We start from the raw sequence: 26,150 nt of genomic DNA on the forward strand, positions 1-26,150 counted from the left end.
ATAATTTTTATGTGGTTCGAATGACTTTTTAATTAAAAATCAAACAAATTATACATCACAAACACTCTTAAATGATAAGTGATAATTCAATTATTGTTGTTTTAGTGTCTGACTAGATTATCACATGTACATTGTTAAGAACTAAAAATTAAATTTTAAAACTCAATTAACTCTAAATAGTATTATAAAAATCAAAACAGACGTAGTAAATTGATATAATGATAGTATAAATAAAAATACTAATAATTGAAGTATGTCAATAAACAAAAATAATAGTGAAATATTTATTGACAGAAATGAAAGTGTCATAGTTTAGATATATGTTTGAGTGTCCGTTGCAAATAAATATTGATGACAAAATAAAGTTTTCAAAATCATCTCCACCATTCTTTTTGTGTTCAATTTGCCATGAAGCATTGGATCGTATCTTTAAATTCGTGCACAAGTTTAACTGAAAACTTGCCCTGAATCTAACACATGTATATATGAAATAATAATATGTAAAACTTAAACTTTTTAGTGTCGTAACTTTTTGTAGATTAGACAATGAAACCGTGTAAGTGATTGTTAGATGGTATATCTCTAATTTTTCAAGTAAGGTTTCTGACTTCAATATTTGTGTTTGAAAATAATTTTCACAAAGAGAGATAATCTCTTTATTATATTGTATGGATATGTACTTTTGACACAAACATAATTGTTTTAAAAATATAATTGAACTATATTAATTTAATCTTCAATTATAATATAATTCATCATGACATTAAGTTATACTTTTAAAATTGTGTGATATTAAATAAATCCTTTGACTGTAAAAAGACACAAGAAAAGTTAACAAGATTAAGCTAATTAATAAATTAACTTGATGGATAACATCAATAAATGATATAATAAAAGACACACTAATAATGTGATCATATATACATCACGTTTCATATGTTGTTAGCAGCCAATATATTAATAATCAACCTCGGCTGCAACTTGAGAGTAAAAGCATGTTGAAAGCCACATCTCTTTCAATCTATAAATAACCTACTTTGCATCGTCACAACTCACAAACCACAATACAAAGCAAAAGAGAACAAATTAAATTGTTGATTGTTGATAGCATCATCAAGAAGAAGTTGCAAAGATGTTAGGGCTATTTGACAAGAGCCACAAGATCAAGGGCACCGTGGTGTTGATGCCCAAGAATGTCTTGGACGTTAACGAGTTGAATTCAGTAAGAAGTGGAGGAGTTGGTGGTGTTGTCTCCGGCCTCTTCGGCGCTGTCGCCGACGTAACCGGTCAGGTAGTTGATACTGCAACTGCCATCCTTTCCCGGAACGTCTCCTTCAAGTTGATCAGTGCTACCTCCACTGATGGTTTCTTTCTTCTCCATTCCCATTATTTCTCTCTATCATGCTTAGTTGCTTACACTATTTTTTTAATTAATTTCTTGGTTATATAAATCGGACTCTTGTCCTGTCCACTGCATAACCTTAATTATCCTTAAAGTTTAAAGAATAAATAATGTATAGTGTAACTATCATCATCCAGAAAGTAAACGCATATAAATTAAATTTTATAAATAATCTAAATCTTTAATTTTTAATGTGATTGTTATACTTTCTATTGTGCTATTTTATAAATATTTAATATTTTCCTTTGTATTTTTTTAAATTCATTAAAAAAATATTCTTTTACCTTACATTAAAATTTCTTTTTCCCTTAATTTTTAGCTTTCATTATTTTAAAAATTATATTAACTTTTAAAATTGATTATCTTATCATAAATTTAAAATATCTAATTTTTACTCATTTATTTGAGTTGAGTATACATATTTTTTTTAATAATTATTATAAAATTAATAAATTTATTATATAATAATAATTTTTTATTCATAGGAATTAAGCTTAAGTATTAAAAAATTTATAACAACTTAACCACACTCCTTAATTAGTCGAACTTAATTAATTTCTCTTGATCCATACATGTCAACTTGTGATTAGATAAGAAAATAAAAGTATTTATATTCTTTGTATATTCTAATTAAATTCTTTCATTATATTTTCTCTTATTAAATTTAAAAATATTCATATATAGTTGTTAATTATATACATACAACTTGTCCATGCATGTAACGTTCGTTGTTTTATATTATTTCAGACATCTTTCTGACAATAATTTACAAATTATAAAAATATTTATGCATATATGTATCACTTTTTAAAGACTATTGCTAACTCGATCAAAGACACTCATCTTTTGTATTTTCTTTTTGGTTTTATTTGTATGTTTTTTTTTTCTGTAGCAAAGGGAAATGGGAAAGTTGGAAAGGAAACTTATCTGGAGAAGCATCTTCCGACGTTACCAACCTTGGGAGATAGGAGAGATGCATACGGTATTCATTTTGAATGGGATGCTAACTTTGGAATTCCAGGAGCAATTTACATCAGAAACTATACGTATGATGAGTTCTTCCTTGTCAGTGTCACTCTTGAGGACATTCCAAATCAAGGAACCATTCACTTTGTTTGTAACTCATGGGTTTACAACTTTAAAGACTACGACAAAAAGGATCGCATTTTCTTTGCCAATAAGGTAAGTCTAGTAGTTTTGAATCTAAGTACTATTTTCCTAATGTTTACAAGATTTACTTAGCTCATTTATTTCCAATTGTATATTGTCACAACATTTTTTTAATTATTTTCATTTTGTGAATGAGAAAATTAATTCATGAAATCTATATATTGTAGACATATCTTCCAAGTGCAACACCAGGTCCATTAGTTAAGTACAGGGAAGAAGAGTTGGAGATTTTAAGAGGAAATGGAACCGGAGAGCGCAAGGAACATGAAAGGATCTATGATTATGATGTCTATAATGATTTGGGTAACCCAGATAAAGATGTAAAGCTTGCACGCCCAGTCCTTGGAGGTTCCAGCACCTATCCTTATCCTCGTAGGGTTAGAACTGGCAGAAAAGCCACCAAGAAAGGTTAGACTTTGTCTTTTCTTTTATCATGTTGTGATTACTTTAATAACGAAATTGATACAGGAACAAGTTGCTGGTCGGAATCTTTTAAATAGAAAAATTAACAATGGGTTTGGTAAGAATAAAATGTGATCGACCAAAGATTCTTTTAAAATAGAAAAATTAACAAGTTGTTGGTCGGAATCTTTTAAATAGAAAAAATAACAAGTTGTTGTGGTTTATGAATTGTTGCTTCTTTTGTGCACGCAATTTGACGTGTTCCGAATGTTTTCCTGATATATATTTCTGGTAATATTAACTATTTGATTCTTAACAGATCCTAAAAGCGAGAGACCTGCAAGCGAGCTTTACATGCCAAGAGATGAAAAATTCGGTCACTTAAAGTCATCAGATTTCCTCACATATGGAATAAAATCATTATCTCAAACACTCTTACCTTCGCTGGAAAACATTTTTGACTCAGACCTCACATGGAATGAATTTGATAGCTTTGAAGAAGTGAGAGACCTGTATGAAGGTGGAATTAAGGTGCCAACAGATGTTCTTAGCGACATTAGCCCCATACCTGTCTTCAAGGAAATCTTCCGCAGTGATGGGGAAAGTGTCCTTCAATTTCCACCACCTCATGTAGTCCAAGGTATCTTAATTACACATCTTAGTCAAAACCAACTTACATATATTATCATTTGTTCAATTAAATAATTAGAATTTAACAGTCATGCACGTTAAACTAATTTTATATTATCAATTAATTAAAAATTACTATTAATATAATTTTAATTTTTTTTTATTAAAGTTCACATTAAAACTTTTTAAAGCAAATTAAAGCTTACTTTTGTAACATACTAGCATAACTTATTCCTTTCAAATTAATTAATTAATCTCATTTGTCAATTAATTATTTTCTTTATGGTTTGTGCAGTTAGTAAATCTGCATGGATGACTGATGATGAATTTGCAAGAGAGATGATTGCTGGTGTAAACCCAAATGTAATCCGCCTTCTTAAAGTAAGTCCAAAATCCATATATTTTATTGTTAATTAATCAGTGAATATATAATGCTAAATTGTTTTATATATTGCTCCCTCTATCTGATTATTGAACATCTTTTCTCATTTTTTTATCATGGCAGGAGATCCCACCACAAAGCAAGCTGGACCCCACTCTCTATGGTGATCAATCTAGTACAATATCCAAAGAACATTTGGAGATTAACATGGGTGGGGTTACAGTAGAAGAGGTAATGATATACATGCGTGCTAGCTCCTCTATAAAATGCATAGTAACTTTTTATTAGACATAATGTATTTTGCTATTTTTCCTACAACAATTTTTTCTTTTGAGGGGAAAATATAAAATTCATCGTCAATTGGAAACAGATGGGGTTCATCATATATAGCTGACACAACTATACGGATCACATGAGAAGCATAATCTAGCCAAAATTAAAGCTAGCATTGAAAGAAAAAAAAGTTAAATATATTAAATATGTAAGAAATATAAAATAATACAATGTTTTCTTTACTTCGATTAATTTTGAAATATTCTTTTTAGTTTGAAGACAGTACTTGAAGTTGAAGTGATATTGTTTGTGATTCAATGCTATGAAACAAAGTAGTCACAGAAATTAATTTTTTGGAACAGGCACTTAATGGTCAGAGATTATTCATATTAGATTATCACGACGCATTCATGCCATATTTGACAAGGATAAACGCCCTACCCACTGCAAAGGCTTATGCAACAAGGACAATCCTGTTCTTGAAAGATGATGGGACTTTGAAGCCACTTGCTATCGAATTGAGCAAGCCACATCCAAGTGGAGATAATTTGGGTGCCGAGAGCAAAGTGGTCTTGCCTGCAGACCAAGGTGTTGAAAGCACAATTTGGCTTTTGGCCAAGGCTCATGTTATTGTAAATGACTCCGGCTATCATCAGCTCATGAGCCACTGGTATGAACTATGAACTTTATTTGCTAGCTAGCAACATTTGTAAACATGCTTAGTGTATCTATTCATTATGAATTACTATTTTTTATTAAATAAATGCTCGAGTTTAATAAGTATACATGTAGTACGTACTGTACAGTAAATAAGAAATAATCAAAATCTTAACTAGTTTCCTAAGAATATTAGTTAAAGAATTTAAAGTAAAAATATTTTTATTGAAAACACAAAATTGTACAGCAAATATTTTTTTTATTTTAGTTCTTTAACTAATATCCTAAATGTATATATTAATTATATTGTTTATTCTAATATTTTTTATTCTTGGGTTACAGGTTAAATACTCATGCAGTGACGGAGCCATTCATCATAGCAACTAACAGGCGTCTCAGTGTGCTTCACCCCATTTATAAACTTCTTTATCCTCACTATCGTGACACCATAAATATCAATGGACTTGCTAGGAATGCCCTAATTAATGCTGGTGGCATTATAGAGGAATCATTTTTGCCTGGACGATACTCTCTTGAGATGTCTTCAGCTGTTTACAAGAACTGGGTTTTCACTGACCAAGCATTACCAGCCGATCTCATCAAGAGGTAATCTTATTAAATATAAAATTACTATAAGAAAATTAAGAGAAAACAATGTATGCACACTTACGGTGTTATCATATTACAAATTATCATTATCATATATGTAAATTTGTTAATTTTTACATTAATTAATTATTTTAATTAAAGTTATATCTATTATGATTTCATATTAGTTGAAAGTATAAAATAGGCACTTGAAAAAAATTAATTATAAGATTTTGAGTTATAAGCATTAACGTGGCTTATAATAGAAACATGAACTTGTTCAATTGTGGGACTATAAAAAATTAAAAATAGAAATATGTCCTTTTTAATGGAAGAGGCTTGCTGAATTTGTCAATAACATTTTATTTTGTTTGATTCAGAGGATTGGCAGTTGAGGATCCCTCTGCACCCCATGGCCTTCGCCTTGTGATAGAGGACTACCCTTATGCTGTTGATGGACTTGAAATATGGGATGCTATTAAGACATGGGTCCATGAGTATGTCTCCTTGTATTACCCAACAGATGATGCAATTAAGAAAGACTCTGAACTCCAAGAGTGGTGGAAGGAAGCTGTTGAGAAGGGTCATGGTGACTTGAAAGACAAGCCTTGGTGGCCTAAAATGCAGACTCGTCAAGAGCTTATTCAATCATGTTCTACTATCATATGGATTGCTTCAGCTCTCCATGCAGCTGTTAATTTTGGACAATATCCCTATGGTGGTTTTATCCTGAACCGTCCAACTCTTAGCAGAAGATGGATACCAGAACCAGGAACCAAAGAGTATGATGAGATGGTGAAGAGTCCCCAAACGGCTTATTTGAGAACTATCACGCCGAAGCGCCAGACCATTATTGATCTCACAGTCATAGAGATATTGTCAAGGCATGCTTCTGATGAGATCTACCTTGGGGAGAGAGACAATCCAAATTGGACATCTGATTCAAAGGCATTAGAATCCTTCAAAAAGTTTGGAAGCAAGCTGGCAGAAATTGAGGGAAAAATCACAGCGAGAAACAATGATTCCAACAAGAAAAACCGATATGGACCTGTTCAGCTACCATACACATTGCTCCTTCCTACAAGTGAGGAAGGGTTGACTTTCAGAGGAATTCCCAACAGTATCTCTATCTAAGGAGTATGTGGTTACCTTTTGGATCAATCTACGTACTTTCTAATAACACAAATGATGCTTGTCAATTTATGTGTCATTATGTTTTGTGTGTTTTTGTACCAATGCATATTTGGAATTTGGTGGTGCTCTTAATTTGGAGATAATAATAATAATAATGCTTTCAATATCACTTTATTTGTATTTAGTTCGTGTTATGCTTAGCATATAGCATGTAGAATTAGAACAGCAGAATTAAGTAGATACTGTTCAAGGATTGATATCTCACTTTTCTGATGAAAAAAATGCAAAAATAGCCACCGAATTTAGAGACCGAAATATTCCAATCGGTAACAACAACCAATTTGCTCTTTTTAGCGACTGACCATATCAGTCTCTAATAAAAAAAAAATCTTGTAGTGAAGTAATCCTGTTCAAGCTTTCTAGAATTATTATTGCCAGCAAATTCTCCATGTTACTCATTATATTTACATAATAATATATATGAATCTTAACTAAAAAAATTTAACATGTATATTATGATAAAATTTCTTAAACAATTCTTAATATTTTATTATATATAAAAAAAATCTGCGAATACCAATGGACAGAATTTGAAAAATTAAAAATTCACAGTGTAGTACCTGAATTTATCAAAACAATTGAAATAAATAAAATAAAATAAAATAAAATCAATTAAATGAGTTAGATAAAGAAAGCACTCATGAGAGAAGAAAATGAAAAAAAAAAGTTTTTTCATATCTAAAATTAGCTCATGTATAAATTATAAGTTATCTTTTTAGAAAAGCCCATATAAGAGAATTTTTATAAATCAGTTTATACGTAAGTTAATTTTTTCCTCTTTTAAAAACAAACGCTTATGAAAAAGTTTATCTAAACTTATAAAGAATAATAAACAAACCCAAACCATGAAAGAGTGAGGTGGTTAACAGAATCATTACCACTAATATTATATATATATATATATATATATATATATATATATATATATATATATATATATATATATATATATATTAATCATAAGAGAATGTGATGTTGGTGTAATCATTGCGTATATAAAACAGATAAATTTATACAACATGGAAGCCTCCTAATAAAGTATTGATAATTATGATTATTAAATGCTAAGGTGTCGTGAATGTCCTTACTGTTGGATTTTTTAGGTTAATTTTTTAAAACAATTTTTTTTAATGAAGGTATCTCTTACCAAAAGTTAAAAACTTATTTTTTAAAATACTTAAATATATTTAAAGGTTTAATCTTTTTTAATAAATATTTTTTTATAAATACGAGTTAAGAATTTAATTCATGATTAAAGAATAAGATTTTTTATTAATTATGTTATATTATATTAGTTTTAAAACACAACTTTAACTTTATTACTTATATATATATATATATATGAATATTGTGCTTAGTAGTGTAACAGGAGATAAACGTGAGAAAATGTAAGATGATTTCTAAAGACGGCTTCTATAAAAAAATTTATTAAAAAGTAACAAATTACGTCAAAGTCGTCTTTTTAATGACCTCCTATTTGAACACGATTTATAACACGACTTACTTATTCTTGTAATTTATCTAAATTTGATTTATTCCTTAATTTTGTATTATGAAATTGCCCTACATCTCTAAAAAAATTCCCTTACCATTTCTCACTGTTGATCTTGCACATTATAAAATGAGACTTTTTTTATTGTATAGTCCTTACTACCTTTGAACATATATATGATAAGAAATTAAAAATAATTTTTTCATTAAAAGGTATTTATTGTAATAAATGTTAAACTAGCTTAGAGTATATATGTGATTTAGTAAATAAGTACTTAGACATGTAATTCTTTCTCTCTCCATAAGAAACGTGGCGGAAATACATCTTTTATATCCTCTTCAATTTTTTTTTTACTTTCGTAATATATCTGGATGATAAATACAGTAAATATTTTAGTATACTGCCTTGCTAGTTGCTAAATGATCCTTACTCTACTATACAGTAAATATTTTATAAAATGAAAAAAGAAAATAGTTCCATCCTCTAAAACATTTTCCATTTCAGCAACTTCTCTGGTGAGGACTCCAGCAGCGGAACAAACCATTTTAACATATGTACACACACAAAGAAAAGAAAAGTAAAACATTTTAAAGCATATGTACTACAATGTAAGAGTCTAGAGTATGTATCCTTTCCAATACTGGACAATTCCATTAGAAGAAGAAAACCATTTAGTTCCTTTGTGTCTGTATCTCTTTATAGGAACTATCCGATACTAAAGAAGATACATACTCCTTCTCAACATGAATTCGGATCCCTTCCTGTGTCTATTATGTTTTCTGTATCTTAGTTTGTTGTGCAATCAAGTACTGAAATCTAGCGTGGGAGTTATTATTCTTTAGGACTTATATTAATTACTTGAGAAACAATACTGCTTGTTGGAGGTTAATTGATTGCTTTGAACTTTTTTTTTATTTTTGTTAACATGGGATTAGGAATGATAATTATGGATAGAAATAGTCCGGGTTGAATAAGGATTTGTTTCAAAATCAACATAAACACGTTTCTGTAAAGAGTATTTTGTAAAAAAAAGAAAACACTAAAGAAGAGTAGTGTATATAGAAAAACTTGAACTGCATTTAACAATGCTCTTTAATCTTTTCATGTTGGACCTTGCAGGTGTGCTCTTCTCTTTTCTTCCTTTTTAAGGTTTGGGCTTAAAATACCTTGCTCATTATGAAGATCTAACCTTACAAAATAAATCAATAATAATAATAATAAATGCAAAAAGATAATAAGTAATATGCTAATTTAGTTATATATATGGAGCTTTTCATATTAATCCTATGTTTCTAATTAAGTCATGTGAATATGTTGAGAAGATTCTTAAACCTCTTAATTAAGTATTTTCATTAGAACTTAATTTTCATGTAGTATTAATATAAATTGTTTTACACTGTCCACTAATAAAAAATATATATAAGATGTAAAACTTTTAAAGTAGTTACTATAAAAACTAACAAAATAATATATGATTGGATAACAATATATAAATTACTTACATTGTTAAGATTTTTAGTTAATTTTTTTTATTACTATCTATGTTTCATTTTAGCATATGGTGATAATCAGCTTTGTTTTTACTTCTATTTTATTTACTTAATTATAATTACAATCCCTCAACTTTGTCCTTTGTGCTGCTTTTAATCTCTAAAAAATCAATCAATCAGAAGCCCTTGTGTACTGCACATCCGAATAAAACCACAAGGAAAGCTAACAGACATTTGTTGCATAGCTTTGAGATGAGTAACGACCACACATTGTCCAATGAGACATTGATCCATCCCATACTACCTACCATCTTTATCCAAAGCCCCTGCCCTTTAGGCACATGCATAAACCCTACGTTCCAACATTATCATCTCTGTCCTTCAAGATATCACAAACTAGATTGATGCATAAAATCAAACACTCATGCTTTTCCTTTTCTAATGACTACCAGTATACAGTAAATTATAGTATTATACCCTAAAATTAAATTTAATTATTTATTTATTTTAAAATTATGGTAAAAATATATTTTTTATGAGAAAATAATTTATCTTGAATAAATATAAATTGATGTTGTAAATTTTAAAAAATTAATAGTTATAACACAATCAATAAGAAAATATTATAATTATTGATTAGTTTAATTAGAATGCATATTTCATATAGTGTATAATTATGATGATAGCATAAATTGAGAAAGGATTGTTCATATAATGTTTTTGTATACACATGAGGTTCACTCTCTTATTAAATATATCCACGCAAACACTTTCAGAATACTTCGGATATGTTATTCTTAAAAAAAATGGCTCTTTTTTTTCGTTTTTGACTGAAACCTCAATAATGCAAGTAGTCACTAATCTAACTTTAGCTTGCATTTCTTAGAGTTAGAATATACAGTTTAATTAAATATTGAATAATTTTTGTAAACACATCGTATAATTTTGATCTTAATTTTTTAAAATGATTTAAAACATTATTGTAATAAACATAAACGATGAGATTAACTTTACAAGAAATAAAAAATAAATAAAAGATTGAGAGACAAAATATATTTAAAAAATTAACTTTACAATTATGTTCTGAAATTAATCTCTAAATTCGTAATCCCAGTAGTCACGTCAAGATTCAACTTTATGATCTCTTACATATAATTTCAACTATCAGCACTAGGCCGATCCTAATAGGTTTGATGTAACATACTATTTTATTTCAGTAACAACTCTATATCTGTAAAATGCAAAAATGAGAACAGGATAAATGTATAAAAAGAATAGTGTGTATGGATAAAAACAACATATAGTAGAGAGAGAAAAGAAAAGAAAAGAAAAATTGAAAAAGTCACGGATAAAAATGAGACAAAAAAGAAAAATATAATACGATAAAAGGATGAAAGAGAAATTGAATAATAATAATGTATGAAAATATTTATGTGAAAAGAGTGTTAACAATATATTTTATATTACATTTTTTTAATATATTTTTATTTTTGGTAAAAATGTATTGAAAATTATAAAAGTAAAACTCAATTAAAAAGGAAGTGAAGTGAGATCTAGAAAATTTTATAATTTTTAACAAAATTTAGATAATAAAATGTATTAAAAACTGTTACTAATATTGTTCTTTACCGGGTATGTATCACTTTTTAAAGATTATTGTTGGATCACATATTCATCCGTTTTAATGATTTCTGGAATTTTATTTGCATGGGTTTTGTACGTAATGGAAGAGGAAAAGTTGGGAAGGAGACCTACTTGGAAAGTCATCTTCCGACCTTACCAACCTTGGGAGCAAGGCACGATGCATTCAGTGTTTACTTTGAATGGGATGACAAATTTGGATTTCCAGGAGCATTTTACATCCAAAACTTTATTAAGACTGATGAGTTTTTCCTTGTGAGTGTAACTCTAGAGGACATTCCAAACCATGGAACCATTCACTTTGTTTGCAACTCATGGGTTTATATAACTTTAGGAAATGCAGAAAGGATCGCATTTTCTTTGTCATCATGTAAGCTCTGCACCTACGTACTCAGTTGTTTCAAAATTATTCAAAGTACTATGCTAATAACGTTTAGAAAATCTTGGAGACAAGCTTGGTCTGAAGAGAGAAGGAAATGGGGGAGAGATAATCAACTTTTTTCTTCATGAATGAAATGAGGTAAAAAAGAAAATTCAAGATAAATCGCGACTTCGAATCCTCGTTAACAAAAAAAAAATAAAAAATATTAACAATTAACGTTTGTTTGTCGATAAAAAAATGTTTACAAAATCTCACCCATCTTTGTTTTTCAATTATAGTCCAAATAATTTTGACTTTCATTCTCTTTAAATGAAGAAAAATCATGAAATTATGTATTGTAGACATATCTTCCAAGTGAGACACCAGGTCCACTAGTTAAGTACAGAGAAGAAGAATTGGAGGTTGTAAGCGCAGTGACTATGATAGGATCTATGATTATGATGTCTATAATGATTTGGGAAATCCAGATGGTGGCAATCCTTGCCCAATCCCTGGAGGCTCTAGCAATTTAAAATATATTATTATCAATCTATTTTACAATTGCTTGATTGGTAACAGATCCCAACAGTGAGAAACCAGGCCAGATATATGTTCCAAGAGATGAAAATTTTGGTCACTTGAAGTCATCTGATTTCCTTACAAATGGAATCAAATCCTTATCTCAGAACGTGATACCTTTGTTCAAATCTATAATATTTGGCTAAAAGATTGTTGTTCATATTAGATTACCATGATGCATTCTTCCCATATTTGACGAGGATAAACAGCCTACCTTCTGCAAAAACTTATGCCACAAGAACAATCCTATTCTTGAAAGATGATGGATCCTTAAAGCCACTTGCTATCGAATTAAGCAAGCCACATCCTGGTGGAGATAATTTAGGTCCTGTGTGTGAAGTTGTGTTGCCTGCAGCTGAAGGTGTTGAAAGTACAATTTGGCTGTTGGCCAAGGTTCATGATGTAATTATGGTGAATGACTCTGGCTATCATCAGCTCATAAGCCATTGCTGAGAATTGTGAAGAGTAGTTTATATTCACTTGGACTATGGTGCCTTCCTGTCTCTACCTATTCACTCATTTGCTCGTCCCAGTTGGCTTTCAATGCTTTCTTCTCCTACTTCCTCAACTCATTCAAGTTCACACCTTACATAATCAACTCCCTAGTCCTTCTCACCATTTCCTCAACCCTCCTGGTGTTTCAAAATGAGTCATCATCAGATGATGATGATGATTCAGATTCCACAAAAATCTCCACGAAAAAGTATGCGATTGAATTCATATGCACAGTTGGTGCATCTGCAGGGTATGGACTACTTTCAAAGTGGTCTTGGATATGATATTATACCCTTCCCTTGTAGCTACCCTTGTATCTATAAAGACTAATATAATGTTTGATAAGAGGGAAATAAAACAGAGAAAAGAGATTTTCATAAACTGTTTGGTTCAATTTTTAGAAGGAAAGGGAAGCAAAATTCATTCACGTCTAATTTTTGTTCCCTCTAATATGGGAGAATTTGGAGAAGCAAAGAAAATTTTAAATATTTCACTTGAAATAACTAAATTTTTTTTACAGATTTAAAATTTTAAGAAAATAAAGTAAATTTATTTTTAAAGCTCCACCCCTTCCCTCGTGAAGCAAAAAAGAAAATGACTATATTTCCTCCACTCCATTAAAATTTATTCCCTCCTTCCTCTCAACCAAAAATAATGTCTAATCAGCATTTGTTTTGACTCTTGTGTTTCAGTATGTAAGAGAATATTATAATATAATTGGTTTATCCATAATAAACAAATTAAATGGGTGTGTAAGAATAAAAAAATAGGATGCATATAGCACGTGGTGCATAGGAGGAGTTAGGTGGTATCTATAAATAGGTATGATGCAGATGGGGGTTAGTAAGTAAGAAAGTAAGAAAGTAGCAAAGATGACAGGTGGGATGTTTGGAAGGAAGGGGCAAAAGATAAAGGGGACAGTGGTGTTGATGCCAAAGAATGTGTTGGACTTCAACGCCATAACCTCCGTCGGAAAAGGCAGTGCTAAGGACACCGCCACCGATTTCTTGGGCAAAGGCTTGGACGCATTAGGTCATGCAGTTGATGCTCTCACTGCCTTCGCTGGCCATAGCATCTCCTTGCAGCTTATCAGTGCTACTCAGACTGATGGTACTTTCTTCTCTCCTTGCTCTTACCTTCCCCAAAACAATATTATTATTATCTTTTTCCTTCCCTCCAAACATGTTTGTTTTGGATTAAGCGTCTCAGACTCAAAACCTAAATATTATTCACTTCTCCATAAGATTACTTGATTACCTATCATATAAATCAGTGGCAAGAAAAAAAGTTGGGAAAGTAGAATTAAAATTTGAATAAAAACCATTCTTAAATTACTTGCTATTACATAATTTCATCCCATTTCTATCATAAAAAAAATCTTCAAATAATTCGCCATGCAATTACTTTCTACCAAATCATTTAATGTTCACATAATAATAAATATTCAACCATCACGTACAATTTTATATAACTAGTTGTATGTCCGTTCTCTTATAAAAATAACTCTTATTAATTAATGTGTGCTAATATATCGGATCCTATCAGAATTTTACAAATGTGATTAGACAAAAGTAATACTAAAATGAGTGATCTCCTGACACAATTTGGGGGACCAGGCTCTCCCTATCAATAAGAAGTTCCACCCCTTAATCATCTCATAAATTTTAAGAAAATAATGTATATATTTTATATTATTATTCAAACAGACAGAAATTATTATGTATAATAAATTGATTATCTCTAATAATTTTTAATTAATTTAAAATATAAAATTTATATGTAATATTTTATATTCATCATTCGTACAAATTAAACTCTTTTCCCATACTTCTTAAAAATGTCTTTTTCTTTTTTCTTTCTTTTTTTCATTTCCAGACCGAAACCTCAATAATTCAAGGAGTCGCTTATCTAACTTCTGCTTGCATTTCTTAGAGTTCGAATATACAGTTTATTTAAATATTTATTATATAAACTTTTGTAAAATCATATTATAATTTTGATAATAACTTTTTAAATAAGTTAAAACCCTATTGTAATAAACTTAAACGATGAAGTGGGACAAAATACATTTTAACAATTAACTTCACAATTTATGTTCCGAAAATTACTCCTGGTAAGTGGGATATAGTGAGTTTTGTTTCTTTTTTTAATTATTACTATTATTATTATAGGGACTTATCGTAAGTTATTTTTGTTTTTATGACTATTGTATTGTAGGTAGTGGAAAAGGAAAAGTTGGAAACGAAGCCTATTTGGAAAAACATCTTCCGACCTTGCCAACGTTGGGAGCAAGGCAGGAAGCATTCGATATTAACTTTGAATGGGATGCTAGTTTTGGAATTCCAGGAGCATTTTACATCAAAAACTTTATGACTGATGAGTTTTTCCTCGTCAGTGTTAAACTCGAGGACATTCCAAACCATGGAACCATTAACTTCGTTTGTAACTCATGGGTTTATAACTTCAAAAGTTACAAAAAGAATCGCATTTTCTTTGTCAATGATGTAAGTTCTGCACCTAGCTACTCATTTGTTTCAAAGTCTAAGGCTTTGTTTGGATAAAAGTTACGTTCAACATAACTATCGTTTATCTCGACGAGACAACATACTTACGTCTCAGTTCGGTGCATCAAAAAGCGTGTTTCTCCATTTGACAAGCTTCAAACTGCAATCAAAACACACACTAAGTTCTATTTTGCTAATGTGTACAAAATTTGGCCCAGTTTTTTTTTTCCAATTATAGTCCTACACATTTTTATTTAAATTCTTTAATGACTAAGTTCATGAATTATATTGCAGACATATCTTCCGAGTGCTACACCAGGTCCACTAGTTAAGTACAGACAAGAAGAATTGGAGGTTTTAAGAGGAGATGGAACAGGGAAGCGCAGAGACTTTGACAGAATCTATGATTATGATATCTATAATGATTTGGGCAATCCAGATGGTGGTGATCCTCGCCCAATCATTGGAGGCTCTAGCAACTATCCTTACCCTCGCAGGGTTAGAACCGGTAGAGAAAAGACCAGGAAAGGTTAGAATTTTATATTTTTGTAAGACTTAAATATGTTTTACATTCTTCATAAATTATCTATTTTTATTTTAGGTCCTAAATTTTTTTTCGTTGCATTAGATTTTTGATATATCAAAACTTTTGTTAACAACATGTTACAATGTGACTGTAGAATTGTTTTATTGTATTGAGAACATATATCTGGAAAGAATATATATCTCCCATTGTAAGAATAACATACTAGTATGATTGTTTGTTGATATTTATATTACCATTGCTTGATCGGTAACAGATCCCAACAGTGAGAAACCAGGCGAGATATATGTTCCAAGAGATGAAAACTTCGGTCACTTGAAGTCATCTGATTTCCTTACATATGGAATCAAATCCTTATCTCAGAACGTGATACCTTTGTTCAAATCTATAATATTTGACTTAAGGGTCACATCGAGTGAGTTCGATAGCTTCGACGAAGTGCGTGGTCTCTTTGAAGGTGGAATCAAGCTGCCAACAAATATACTGAGCCAAATTAGCCCCTTACCAGTCCTCAAGGAAATCTTCCGCACTGATGGTGAAAATACCCTTCAATTTCCACCACCTCATGTAATCAGAGGTACTTTGATTATACATCGTGGTCAAAACAACTTAATATATTAGCATTTGTTGAATTAATACAATTTGACAATTATTTTCTTTCTGATTTGAGCAGTTAGTAAATCTGGATGGATGACTGATGATGAGTTTGCAAGAGAGATGATTGCTGGTGTAAATCCAAATGTAATTCGTCGTCTTCAAGTAAGTCCAAATGTTTTGTTTTATTATCGGGTCCCCTATATGAGTATATGTCATTTTTCCTAATATCAATTTTTAATAATGGCAGGAGTTCCCACCAAAAAGCACTCTTGATCCCGCAACCTATGGTGATCAAACTAGTACCATAACAAAACAACAGTTGGAGATTAACTTGGGTGGGGTCACAGTAGAAGAGGTACTTTATATATATGTATATTAGTAGATGAGGTACTGATATACATGTTCCACTCTAAAATATCATTGAATTTCTAGCTAGCTAGCATGACTCTTGCTATATTCTCTTATAATTTCTTTTAAATAATCCTTCTAAATACAACAAAAAAAAATACACTAAATAAATATTATAAAAAAAAGTCAATATTTAATTTCTCTACTTGGATTTTGAATTATTCTTGTTAGTATAGACTATAGAGGCACTTAAAGTCATATGGTTAATTTGTAATTTGAACTTATGAAGCATTGTGTCTGAATATAAATTTTGTGGAACAGGCAATTAGTGCTCACAGATTATTCATATTAGATTACCATGATGCATTCTTCCCGTATTTGACGAAGATAAACAGCCTACCTATTGCAAAAGCTTATGCCACAAGGACAATCCTGTTCTTGAAAGACGATGGATCTTTAAAGCCACTTGCTATCGAATTAAGCAAGCCTGCAACAGTGAGTAAAGTGGTGTTGCCTGCAACAGAAGGTGTTGAGAGTACAATTTGGTTGTTGGCCAAGGCTCATGTCATTGTGAATGACTCTGGTTATCATCAGCTCATAAGCCATTGGTAAGAACTTCCTTAGCAATACTTAGTCCATGTAAACTGTATAGCGTATGTGCATATGAAATTATTATTGATCATTTCTTTTTTTGTCGGGGTTATAGGTTAAATACTCATGCAGTGATGGAGCCATTTGCCATAGCAACAAACAGGCATCTCAGTGTGCTTCACCCCATTTATAAACTTCTTTATCCTCACTACAAGGACACAATAAATATCAATGGCCTTGCTAGGCAGTCCCTGATTAACGCAGGTGGCATTATTGAGCAAACATTTTTGCCTGGAAAGTACTCCATTGAAATGTCATCAGTTGTTTACAAGAATTGGGTTTTCACTGACCAAGCATTACCAGCTGATCTTGTCAAGAGGTAATCATCATTAAATATACTACTTCACCTGCAAAAAGAATATATAAAATTTTGAGTTATTGATAAGGCATTTAAATGGGGTTTAACTTTTATGTATGGTTAATCTAAAATAATTTGTCCTGTCAATCAATCAGAAATCAAATCACGTATGACTTCTAAAGTAGTTATTGTCAAAATTAATGAACTTACCATATACCAGTATATCAATTGGTGATTTGGTGACCTGTGGTCCATGGACTATTTATTCTTCAAGACATTATGGATTGAAATGTTTTTTTTTTTTAATTGCAACATGAACAATTCTAGTTATGGGACAACAAAAACAATAATTTCCATTTATATTGGAAAAAATTCAGAGAGGTTTGTTGAATTTGTCATTAACATTTTTCTTTTTTTGTTTTGGCTTGATTAAGAGGATTGGCAGTTGAGGATCCCTCTGCCCCACATGGTCTTCGCCTTGTGATAGAGGACTACCCTTATGCTGTTGATGGACTTGAAATATGGGATGCTATTAAGACATGGGTCCATGAGTATGTCTCTGTGTATTACCCAACAAATGCAGCAATTCAACAAGACACTGAACTTCAAGCATGGTGGAAGGAAGTTGTGGAGAAGGGTCATGGTGACTTAAAAGATAAGCCTTGGTGGCCTAAACTGCAGACTGTGGAGGATCTCATTCAATCCTGCTCTATTATCATATGGACAGCTTCGGCTCTCCATGCAGCTGTTAATTTTGGGCAATACCCTTATGGAGGTTATATCGTGAACCGTCCAACTCTAGCCAGAAGGTTTATCCCAGAAGAAGGAACCAAAGAATATGATGAGATGGTGAAGGATCCTCAAAAGGCATATCTGAGAACAATCACACCCAAGTTCGAGACCCTTATTGACATTTCAGTGATAGAGATATTGTCAAGGCATGCTTCTGATGAGGTCTACCTTGGCCAAAGGGATAATCCAAATTGGACTACGGATTCAAAGGCATTGGAAGCTTTCAAAAAGTTTGGAAACAAACTGGCAGAAATTGAGGGAAAAATCACACAGAGGAACAATGATCCAAGTCTGAAAAGCCGACATGGGCCAGTTCAGCTTCCATACACATTGCTCCATCGTTCAAGTGAGGAAGGGATGAGTTTCAAAGGAATTCCCAACAGTATCTCCATCTAAAATGTGTGTGTGGTTTGCTTATCTATTGTGCTTTTGAATAAAATAGACAATACTTGTCTATGGTTATTATTGGCTGTATGTCTGTATTTGGATGCTCTCGATCGGTTTGCAAGTAATAAGAGTGTTTTCACTGTCACTTTGTATTTCGATCATCTTAATTATGTTTACTAGTAATAATGTGGAAGCTGTACGTTTGTTAATTCTAGGTTAAATAATAGAGCAATTGTTTTTGAACTATTTGAGAATTGTTAAGGTCTCTTCACTAGATCACTATGAAATCCTTTCTCACCACTACCATGATTTATGACCAAGTCCTTCAACTATGTCACATGCTTACCTTTCTTGTGAGTCGTAGTCTAGCTACATGACACAATTCTTAGGGACCATATTCTTGATATCACTTCTCTGACTCATAAACAAAGATAATATATATATATATATATATATATATATGATCAGTTTTTTTATTGATCTACAATATCCATCTCAATATTTTAAATATATCATTGCTTCACATATTCCACTGATTTCCAAAGAAGTCAATGTAGAATGACAATGTGAAAATCATTTTTTATACTAGTGAATCAGTATTTCATGTTTCTTTAGAAAGATAATTTTTTTATAAATAGTTATTAAATGATTTATTTTTATTTAATAATTTTATAATAAATATTTTTTTATTTTCTTAATTGGTAGCATATTCATATAATTAAAAATAGAAAAGATAATCCGGAACGTCCAAACTCAATTAAAAAGAAACATAAATTATTATTTAAAACATAAACCATATTTTTAAAAAAAACCTAACCCAATGCCACTGTGTATATAAGAACAGAAGAAATCAAAAGAATCAATTTGAATATAATTAAGTATGCATAGAACGTGTTGCATATGGGGGAGGAGGTGCCCATAGAAAAATGAATTAACCGGTGGAGCTCATATTAAAAAAATGATGTTTATACTTTCTCCCTTCTCAAGTCCTCTATAAATACCAAAATATTCTTGGCTTCCTCACACCACAAGCTTCTCCTTCTTTTGGGAAAAGATTAACAATAAAAGTGTGGAGTACTGTTGATAGCAAAGATGTTTGGGATCTTCGACAAGGGGCAAAAGATAAAGGGGACAGTGGTGTTGATGCCAAAGAATGTGTTGGACTTCAACGCCATAACCTCCATCGGTAAAGGTGGTGTTATTGACACAGCCACCGGCATCTTAGGCCAAGGCGTCAGCTTAGTTGGTGGAGTAATTGATACTGCCACTTCCTTCTTAGGCCGTAATATCTCCATGCAATTGATCAGTGCTACTCAGACTGATGGTTTGTTCACTCTCATCCTTCAAACTCTTTTCTGTAATAACATTACATTATATTAATAATTGTTTTCAATAATTCAAATTTAATAGTTATGCACTTACTGACCCCACTGTGTAAATTATTTCATTTACAAATTATATTTGGTATGACTTTTGACATAATAATAATTACAAAATTATCATTTTTGTATTTTGATCACAGTATAAAACAAGTCTCGTATAATTATACTAAAGATTGTAGTACCAAAATTAGACTCTTAATAATTAATACTACCGCTGACACATCCCATGCATCCAGCTCTAGTTATTCTTGAAATATGCAAGGGCCAAGGCCAAGGAGTCACTTACCTAACTTTACCTTGTATCTCTTAGGCTTTGAATATATTTTTCTTAGATAAGATAACAAAAAATATTATTTTGATGAAGTTAACTTTACAAAGGAAGAAAAAATAAATAAAAAATTCATTATAAGAATTAAATTCACAATTTACGTTCCAACATTAAATCCACTACACAACCAGGCTGATGCAAGTATCACTTTTTACAGATTATTGGTCGATCACAATCTCACAAACTCATCACTTATAACTATTTTTTTTATGAATTGTTGTTTTGTATGGTTTTTGCAGGCAGTGGAAATGGGAAAGTTGGAAAAGAAGTCTATTTGGAAAAACATCTTCCGACCTTGCCAACGTTGGGAGCAAGGCAGGATGCGTTCAGTATTTTCTTTGAATGGGATGCTAGTTTTGGAATTCCAGGAGCATTTTACATCAAAAACTTTATGACTGATGAGTTTTTCCTCGTCAGTGTTAAACTCGAGGACATTCCAAACCATGGAACCATTGAATTTGTTTGCAACTCATGGGTTTACAACTTCAGGAGTTACAAAAAGAATCGCATTTTCTTTGTCAATGATGTAAGCTTCTTTGTTTTTTTCAATTATGGTCCCAATCAATTTTGTTTTCATTCTTTAAATGAAATATATTGTAGACATATCTTCCAAGTGCCACACCAGCTCCACTACTTAAGTACAGAAAAGAAGAATTGGAGGTTTTAAGAGGAGATGGAACAGGGAAGAGAAAGGACTTTGACAGAATCTATGATTATGATGTCTATAATGATTTGGGCAATCCAGATGGTGGTGATCCTCGCCCAATCCTTGGTGGGTCTAGCATCTATCCCTACCCTCGCAGGGTTAGAACAGGAAGAGAAAGGACCAGGACAGGTTAGACTTTTATTTTTTGTCTTATGTATTCAATTATCATGTTAGTATTATAAAAAGGTAACCAATAAATAATATTACATTCGATTTCTTTAAATAAAATTTTGATTTTAACCTTGTAAATGAGAAAAAAGTAATTTAAAATGAAAGATCTGTCAGTGAATTTTCCAATAAACTGTAATCAACAATATCAATATGCGATGTGATTGTAGAATGGTATGATATAATTGTGTTGAGAATATATATCTAATAATACCATTTCCAATGATACAAAAAATATTTATTTGATTATTGTTTGAGCGGTAACAGATCCCAACAGTGAGAAACCGGGCGAGGTTTATGTTCCAAGAGATGAAAATTTTGGTCACTTGAAGTCATCGGATTTCCTTACATACGGAATCAAATCCTTATCTCACGATGTGATACCTTTGTTCAAATCTGCAATTTTTCAATTAAGGGTCACATCGAGTGAGTTTGAAAGCTTCGAAGATGTGCGTAGTCTCTATGAGGGTGGAATTAAATTGCCAACAGATATACTGAGCCAAATTAGCCCCTTACCAGCCCTCAAGGAAATCTTCCGCACTGATGGTGAAAATGTTCTTCAATTTCCACCACCTCATGTAGCCAAAGGTACCTTAGTTACCTATATTAATCAAAACAACTTAAATATATTAGCATTTGTTGAATTAAATAATCGATCCGATTTGACAATTAATTATGATTTGAGCAGTTAGTAAGTCTGGGTGGATGACTGATGAGGAATTTGCTAGAGAGGTGATTGCCGGTGTAAACCCAAATGTGATCCGTCGTCTTCAAGTAAGTCCGAATGCTTTTTTTATTATTAAGTCTTTAAAATGGTGAATTTTTATGTCAATGTTAAATTGTTTTATGGCCAAACTAACAAAGACTCACTATCTTTCCTCATATCATTCTTCAATAATGTCAGGAATTCCCACCAAAGAGCACACTTGATCCCACACTCTATGGTGATCAAACCAGTACCATAACAAAAGAACAATTGGAGATTAACATGGGAGGGGTCACAGTAGAAGAGGTAATGATATATATATATATATATTAACAGTAAAATATCATTGAATTTCTATCTTTTTGCTATGTTATCTTACAATTTCTTTTTAATAATTTTCTAATACAAAATAAAAAATGAGTTACACTTGATTAATATATAAAAAAAAAAGTCAATCTTTTGAAATTCGAAGCTATGAAACAGTGTCTGAAATTAAATTTTGCGGAACAGGCACTTAGTACTCAGAGATTATTCATATTAGATTACCAAGATGCATTCATCCCATATTTGACGAGGATAAACAGCCTACCTACTGCAAAAGCTTATGCCACAAGGACAATCCTGTTCTTGAAAGATGATGGTACTTTGAAGCCACTTGCTATTGAATTAAGCAAACCACATCCAGATGGAGATAATTTGGGTCCTGAGAGTATAGTGGTGTTGCCTGCAACTGAAGGTGTTGATAGTACAATTTGGCTATTGGCCAAGGCTCATGTTATTGTGAATGACTCTGGTTATCATCAGCTCGTGAGCCATTGGTAATTGAACTTCTCTAGCAATATTTAGTCATGTCTTGTAAAATGAAAAAATAAAGTCCATGTATAGCGTGTGTGAGTATGAGTTTATCATTGACCTTTTTTTTTGTTGGGGTTACAGGTTAAATACTCATGCAGTGATGGAACCATTTGCCATAGCAACCAATAGGCATCTCAGTGTGCTCCACCCTATTTATAAACTTCTTTATCCTCACTACCGCGACACCATAAATATCAATGGACTTGCTAGGCAGTCCCTGATTAATGCAGATGGCATTATAGAGAAATCATTTTTGCCCGGAAAGTACTCCATTGAGATGTCTTCATCCGTCTACAAGAATTGGGTTTTCACTGACCAAGCATTACCAGCTGATCTCGTCAAGAGGTATTTATTGTAAAAGTCAACCATTGGTCTGAAATATTGTTTTTTCTTAGTAGTACATAGTAGTAATTAAGATACTGTAAAAATCAACCAACTTATCATACATATTAATTTGTGATTAGATGATACTACTATGCTATTTTTACTCTTGAAAGATATTGAGGTTTGGAATGTGTTTTTATTTTTGTTTTGGGGCTTGATTCAGAGGATTGGCAATTGAAGATCCCTCTGCACCCCATGGCCTTCGCCTTGTGATAGAGGACTACCCTTATGCTGTTGATGGACTTGAAATATGGGATGCTATTAAGACATGGGTTCATGAATATGTCTCCTTGTATTACCCAACAGATGCAGCAGTTCAACAAGATACTGAACTACAAGCATGGTGGAAGGAAGCTGTGGAGAAGGGTCATGGTGACTTAAAAGAAAAGCCTTGGTGGCCTAAAATGCAGACAACTGAAGATCTCATTCAATCATGCTCTATTATCGTTTGGACAGCTTCGGCTCTCCATGCTGCTGTTAATTTTGGACAATATCCTTATGGGGGCTTAATCCTGAACCGTCCAACTCTAGCCAGAAGGTTTATCCCAGCTGAAGGAACCCCAGAGTATGATGAGATGGTGAAGAATCCTCAAAAGGCTTATCTGAGAACAATCACACCCAAGTTTGAGACCCTTATTGATCTTTCAGTGATAGAGATATTGTCAAGGCATGCTTCTGATGAGATATACCTTGGAGAGAGGGAGACTCCAAATTGGACTACTGATAAGAAGGCATTAGAAGCTTTCAAAAGGTTTGGAAGCAAACTGACTGGAATTGAAGGAAAAATCAATGCAAGGAACAGTGATCCAAGTCTGAGAAACCGGACTGGGCCAGTTCAGCTGCCATACACTTTGCTCCATCGTTCAAGTGAGGAAGGGTTGACTTTCAAAGGAATTCCCAACAGTATCTCTATCTAATTAAAAAGAGTTTGTGGTTTCCTTATCTATGTTGTACTTCTGAATAACATAGACTTTATGCATGTCTATGCGTAATTATTGCCTGAACTTCTGCACTATTGTATTTGGATGCTCTCGGTTTTCATATAATAAAGTGTGTTCTCACTTTCACTTTGTATTTAGTTCATCTTATGTTTACCAGTAATAATACAGAAGCGATCGCGTTTATTACTACAATAACAAACACAGTATATGCATATAGTAAATTAAAATAACATATTTTATAAGTTGCAACTATAACTAACCGTTACAAAGAGTGTGAGAATTATGACTTTCAAATTTAACAATGTTAATATAATTTGGTTACATTTCCTTATCAACAAAATCATTTAAAATCAAGTGGCAGTCAAATACTTTTATAAAGCTCTCTGAGGTTTGAGGAATTTTGAAGCCTATTTTGACCTTCATGGTTCCCGGAACTCAATTGACCTAAACTTTTCATAATAATAAAAAAAATCAATTTATTTCAAGTCAAATTACTCTTGTGGATCTGAAATATTTACCATTGATTAAAACATTATTAAAGAAAAATATGTAGTTGTATTTTATTAATTTATAAATTTGTAGTACTCTTAATTTATAAGGGAGTATAAGTCTAACATAAAGGATTATAATTGGAAGAAGGATGATGTTGGTTATTTTTTAGTTAAAAGTAATTTTGGAAGGGTTCAAATGTCCATCCAAACATAGGCTTAGTTAATGCATATTTGAATTAAAGTTTACAAATTTAAACTTGCAAAAATATTTCAACTCTTAATTCTTTAAAATTAAGTGTCCAGGCAAAGTTTTACTCTTAAACATATTTTTAAAAAATAACCAACATGATCATAAATTGATTTTATATTTAAACATACTTTTAGAAGGCTCCACTGAAAATTCAATCATACCCTTAGTCTTTCACAAATGGCAAACCATGTTTTGAATTCCTCCTATTAAGAGGTATACATATTTCATATCCATGGTAACTAAATGTTTTTGAAAGAAGATATTTATCAAAAAAAATGTAATTAATTAATTAATTTTTTCTTTTACTTCTAACCAGCATAAAATAATAGTAGTACCAATCATGCTACTATAATCATGCATTCGAGGTGGATGCTCATTCAATTTTTATTTTATTTCTTTTACCATTCTAAGTTTAAGTCATGAATATGTAGTTAAATACATACATAAAGAATTTGGTTGCTCATAATAATTACACTCGTGACAATTGTTTTTAACATCTTATTATGTGAATAATTATCTTTATTTTTCTTTAATATAGGTTATATAGATTTCTTAATTTGCAAATAAAAGGTTAAAAAATTAAACAAATGTTGTTTGGATGATAGAAAGTACTAGTTTGATTAATTTCCACAAGATTAGATACAGATGTAGATGAGAAAATTAAATTTCAAGATGTCTATTTGCAAAAGAGATAAAATTTAAGGATTAACTAAGACAAAATTAAAATTTAGAATGCTTATTTGTAAAAGAAATAAAGTTTAACATAATTGAATATTTTTCCTTTTTTATGACAAAAAAATGGACAATTATGGAAATATATTATTTAGAAAAATGAAACACATTAGCCCAAAGAACTAAGGTGACATTTGTTTCAAGGTATTGAACAAGATTCCTGAAAATATGAACTTGAAAATATCATACTCTCATGTTTAATACAAGTTTTGTAAAAATATTTTCCAAAAATGATTGATTTTCAGCGATGTATAATACATGCAATTGTGTTGCCTCTTATTCCCATGAAGAAGGACAGATATATTGGATTTTCATGCAAATAGAACTTAT

At 31.3% G+C, this 26,150-nt stretch overlaps 3 protein-coding genes across 3 annotated transcripts; all 3 read left to right on the top strand.

Moving 5' to 3' along the window:
* The first annotated feature begins 993 nt into the window (after nucleotides 1-993).
* Nucleotides 994-6,807, top strand: LOC100781402 (seed linoleate 9S-lipoxygenase). Its single transcript, XM_041017187.1, has 9 exons — nucleotides 994-1,364; nucleotides 2,295-2,584; nucleotides 2,740-2,980; nucleotides 3,294-3,614; nucleotides 3,900-3,985; nucleotides 4,110-4,217; nucleotides 4,622-4,929; nucleotides 5,259-5,522; nucleotides 5,885-6,807. Exons 1-9 carry the CDS (start codon nucleotides 1,133-1,135, stop codon nucleotides 6,636-6,638), a joined length of 2,604 nt encoding a protein of 867 aa, XP_040873121.1. The 5' UTR covers nucleotides 994-1,132; the 3' UTR covers nucleotides 6,639-6,807.
* A 6,819-nt stretch (nucleotides 6,808-13,626) lies between these two features.
* On the top strand, nucleotides 13,627-19,096 carry VLXC (lipoxygenase). The gene is given in 9 exon segments (NM_001248260.1): nucleotides 13,627-13,866; nucleotides 14,974-15,260; nucleotides 15,555-15,789; nucleotides 16,061-16,381; nucleotides 16,478-16,563; nucleotides 16,649-16,756; nucleotides 17,071-17,357; nucleotides 17,456-17,719; nucleotides 18,133-19,096. Coding segments are annotated over 9 exon segments (2,580 nt in total). The 5' UTR covers nucleotides 13,627-13,628; the 3' UTR covers nucleotides 18,887-19,096.
* Nucleotides 19,097-19,940: 844 nt separating this feature from the next.
* LOC547835 (lipoxygenase) lies at nucleotides 19,941-24,465 on the top strand. Its single transcript, NM_001251747.1, is given in 9 exon segments — nucleotides 19,941-20,201; nucleotides 20,827-21,113; nucleotides 21,188-21,422; nucleotides 21,729-22,049; nucleotides 22,150-22,235; nucleotides 22,366-22,473; nucleotides 22,678-22,985; nucleotides 23,104-23,367; nucleotides 23,570-24,465. Coding segments are annotated over 9 exon segments (2,595 nt in total). The 5' UTR covers nucleotides 19,941-19,969; the 3' UTR covers nucleotides 24,324-24,465.
* The last annotated feature ends 1,685 nt before the right edge of the window (nucleotides 24,466-26,150 follow it).

The sequence above is a fragment of the Glycine max genome, chromosome 7 (genome assembly GCF_000004515.6).
Source record: "Glycine max cultivar Williams 82 chromosome 7, Glycine_max_v4.0, whole genome shotgun sequence".
Taxonomy (NCBI): domain Eukaryota; kingdom Viridiplantae; phylum Streptophyta; class Magnoliopsida; order Fabales; family Fabaceae; genus Glycine; species Glycine max.

Bases quoted from the DNA above. Each gene is read 5' to 3' on its own strand.
- LOC100781402 (XM_041017187.1), top strand. From the start codon at position 1,133: ATGTTAGGGCTATTTGACAAGAGCCACAAGATCAAGGGCACCGTGGTG. The intron at 3,615-3,899 runs GTATCTTAATTA...TGGTTTGTGCAG, and splicing joins ACCACCTCATGTAGTCCAAG to TTAGTAAATCTGCATGGATG. The intron at 3,986-4,109 runs GTAAGTCCAAAA...TTATCATGGCAG, and splicing joins ATGTAATCCGCCTTCTTAAA to GAGATCCCACCACAAAGCAA.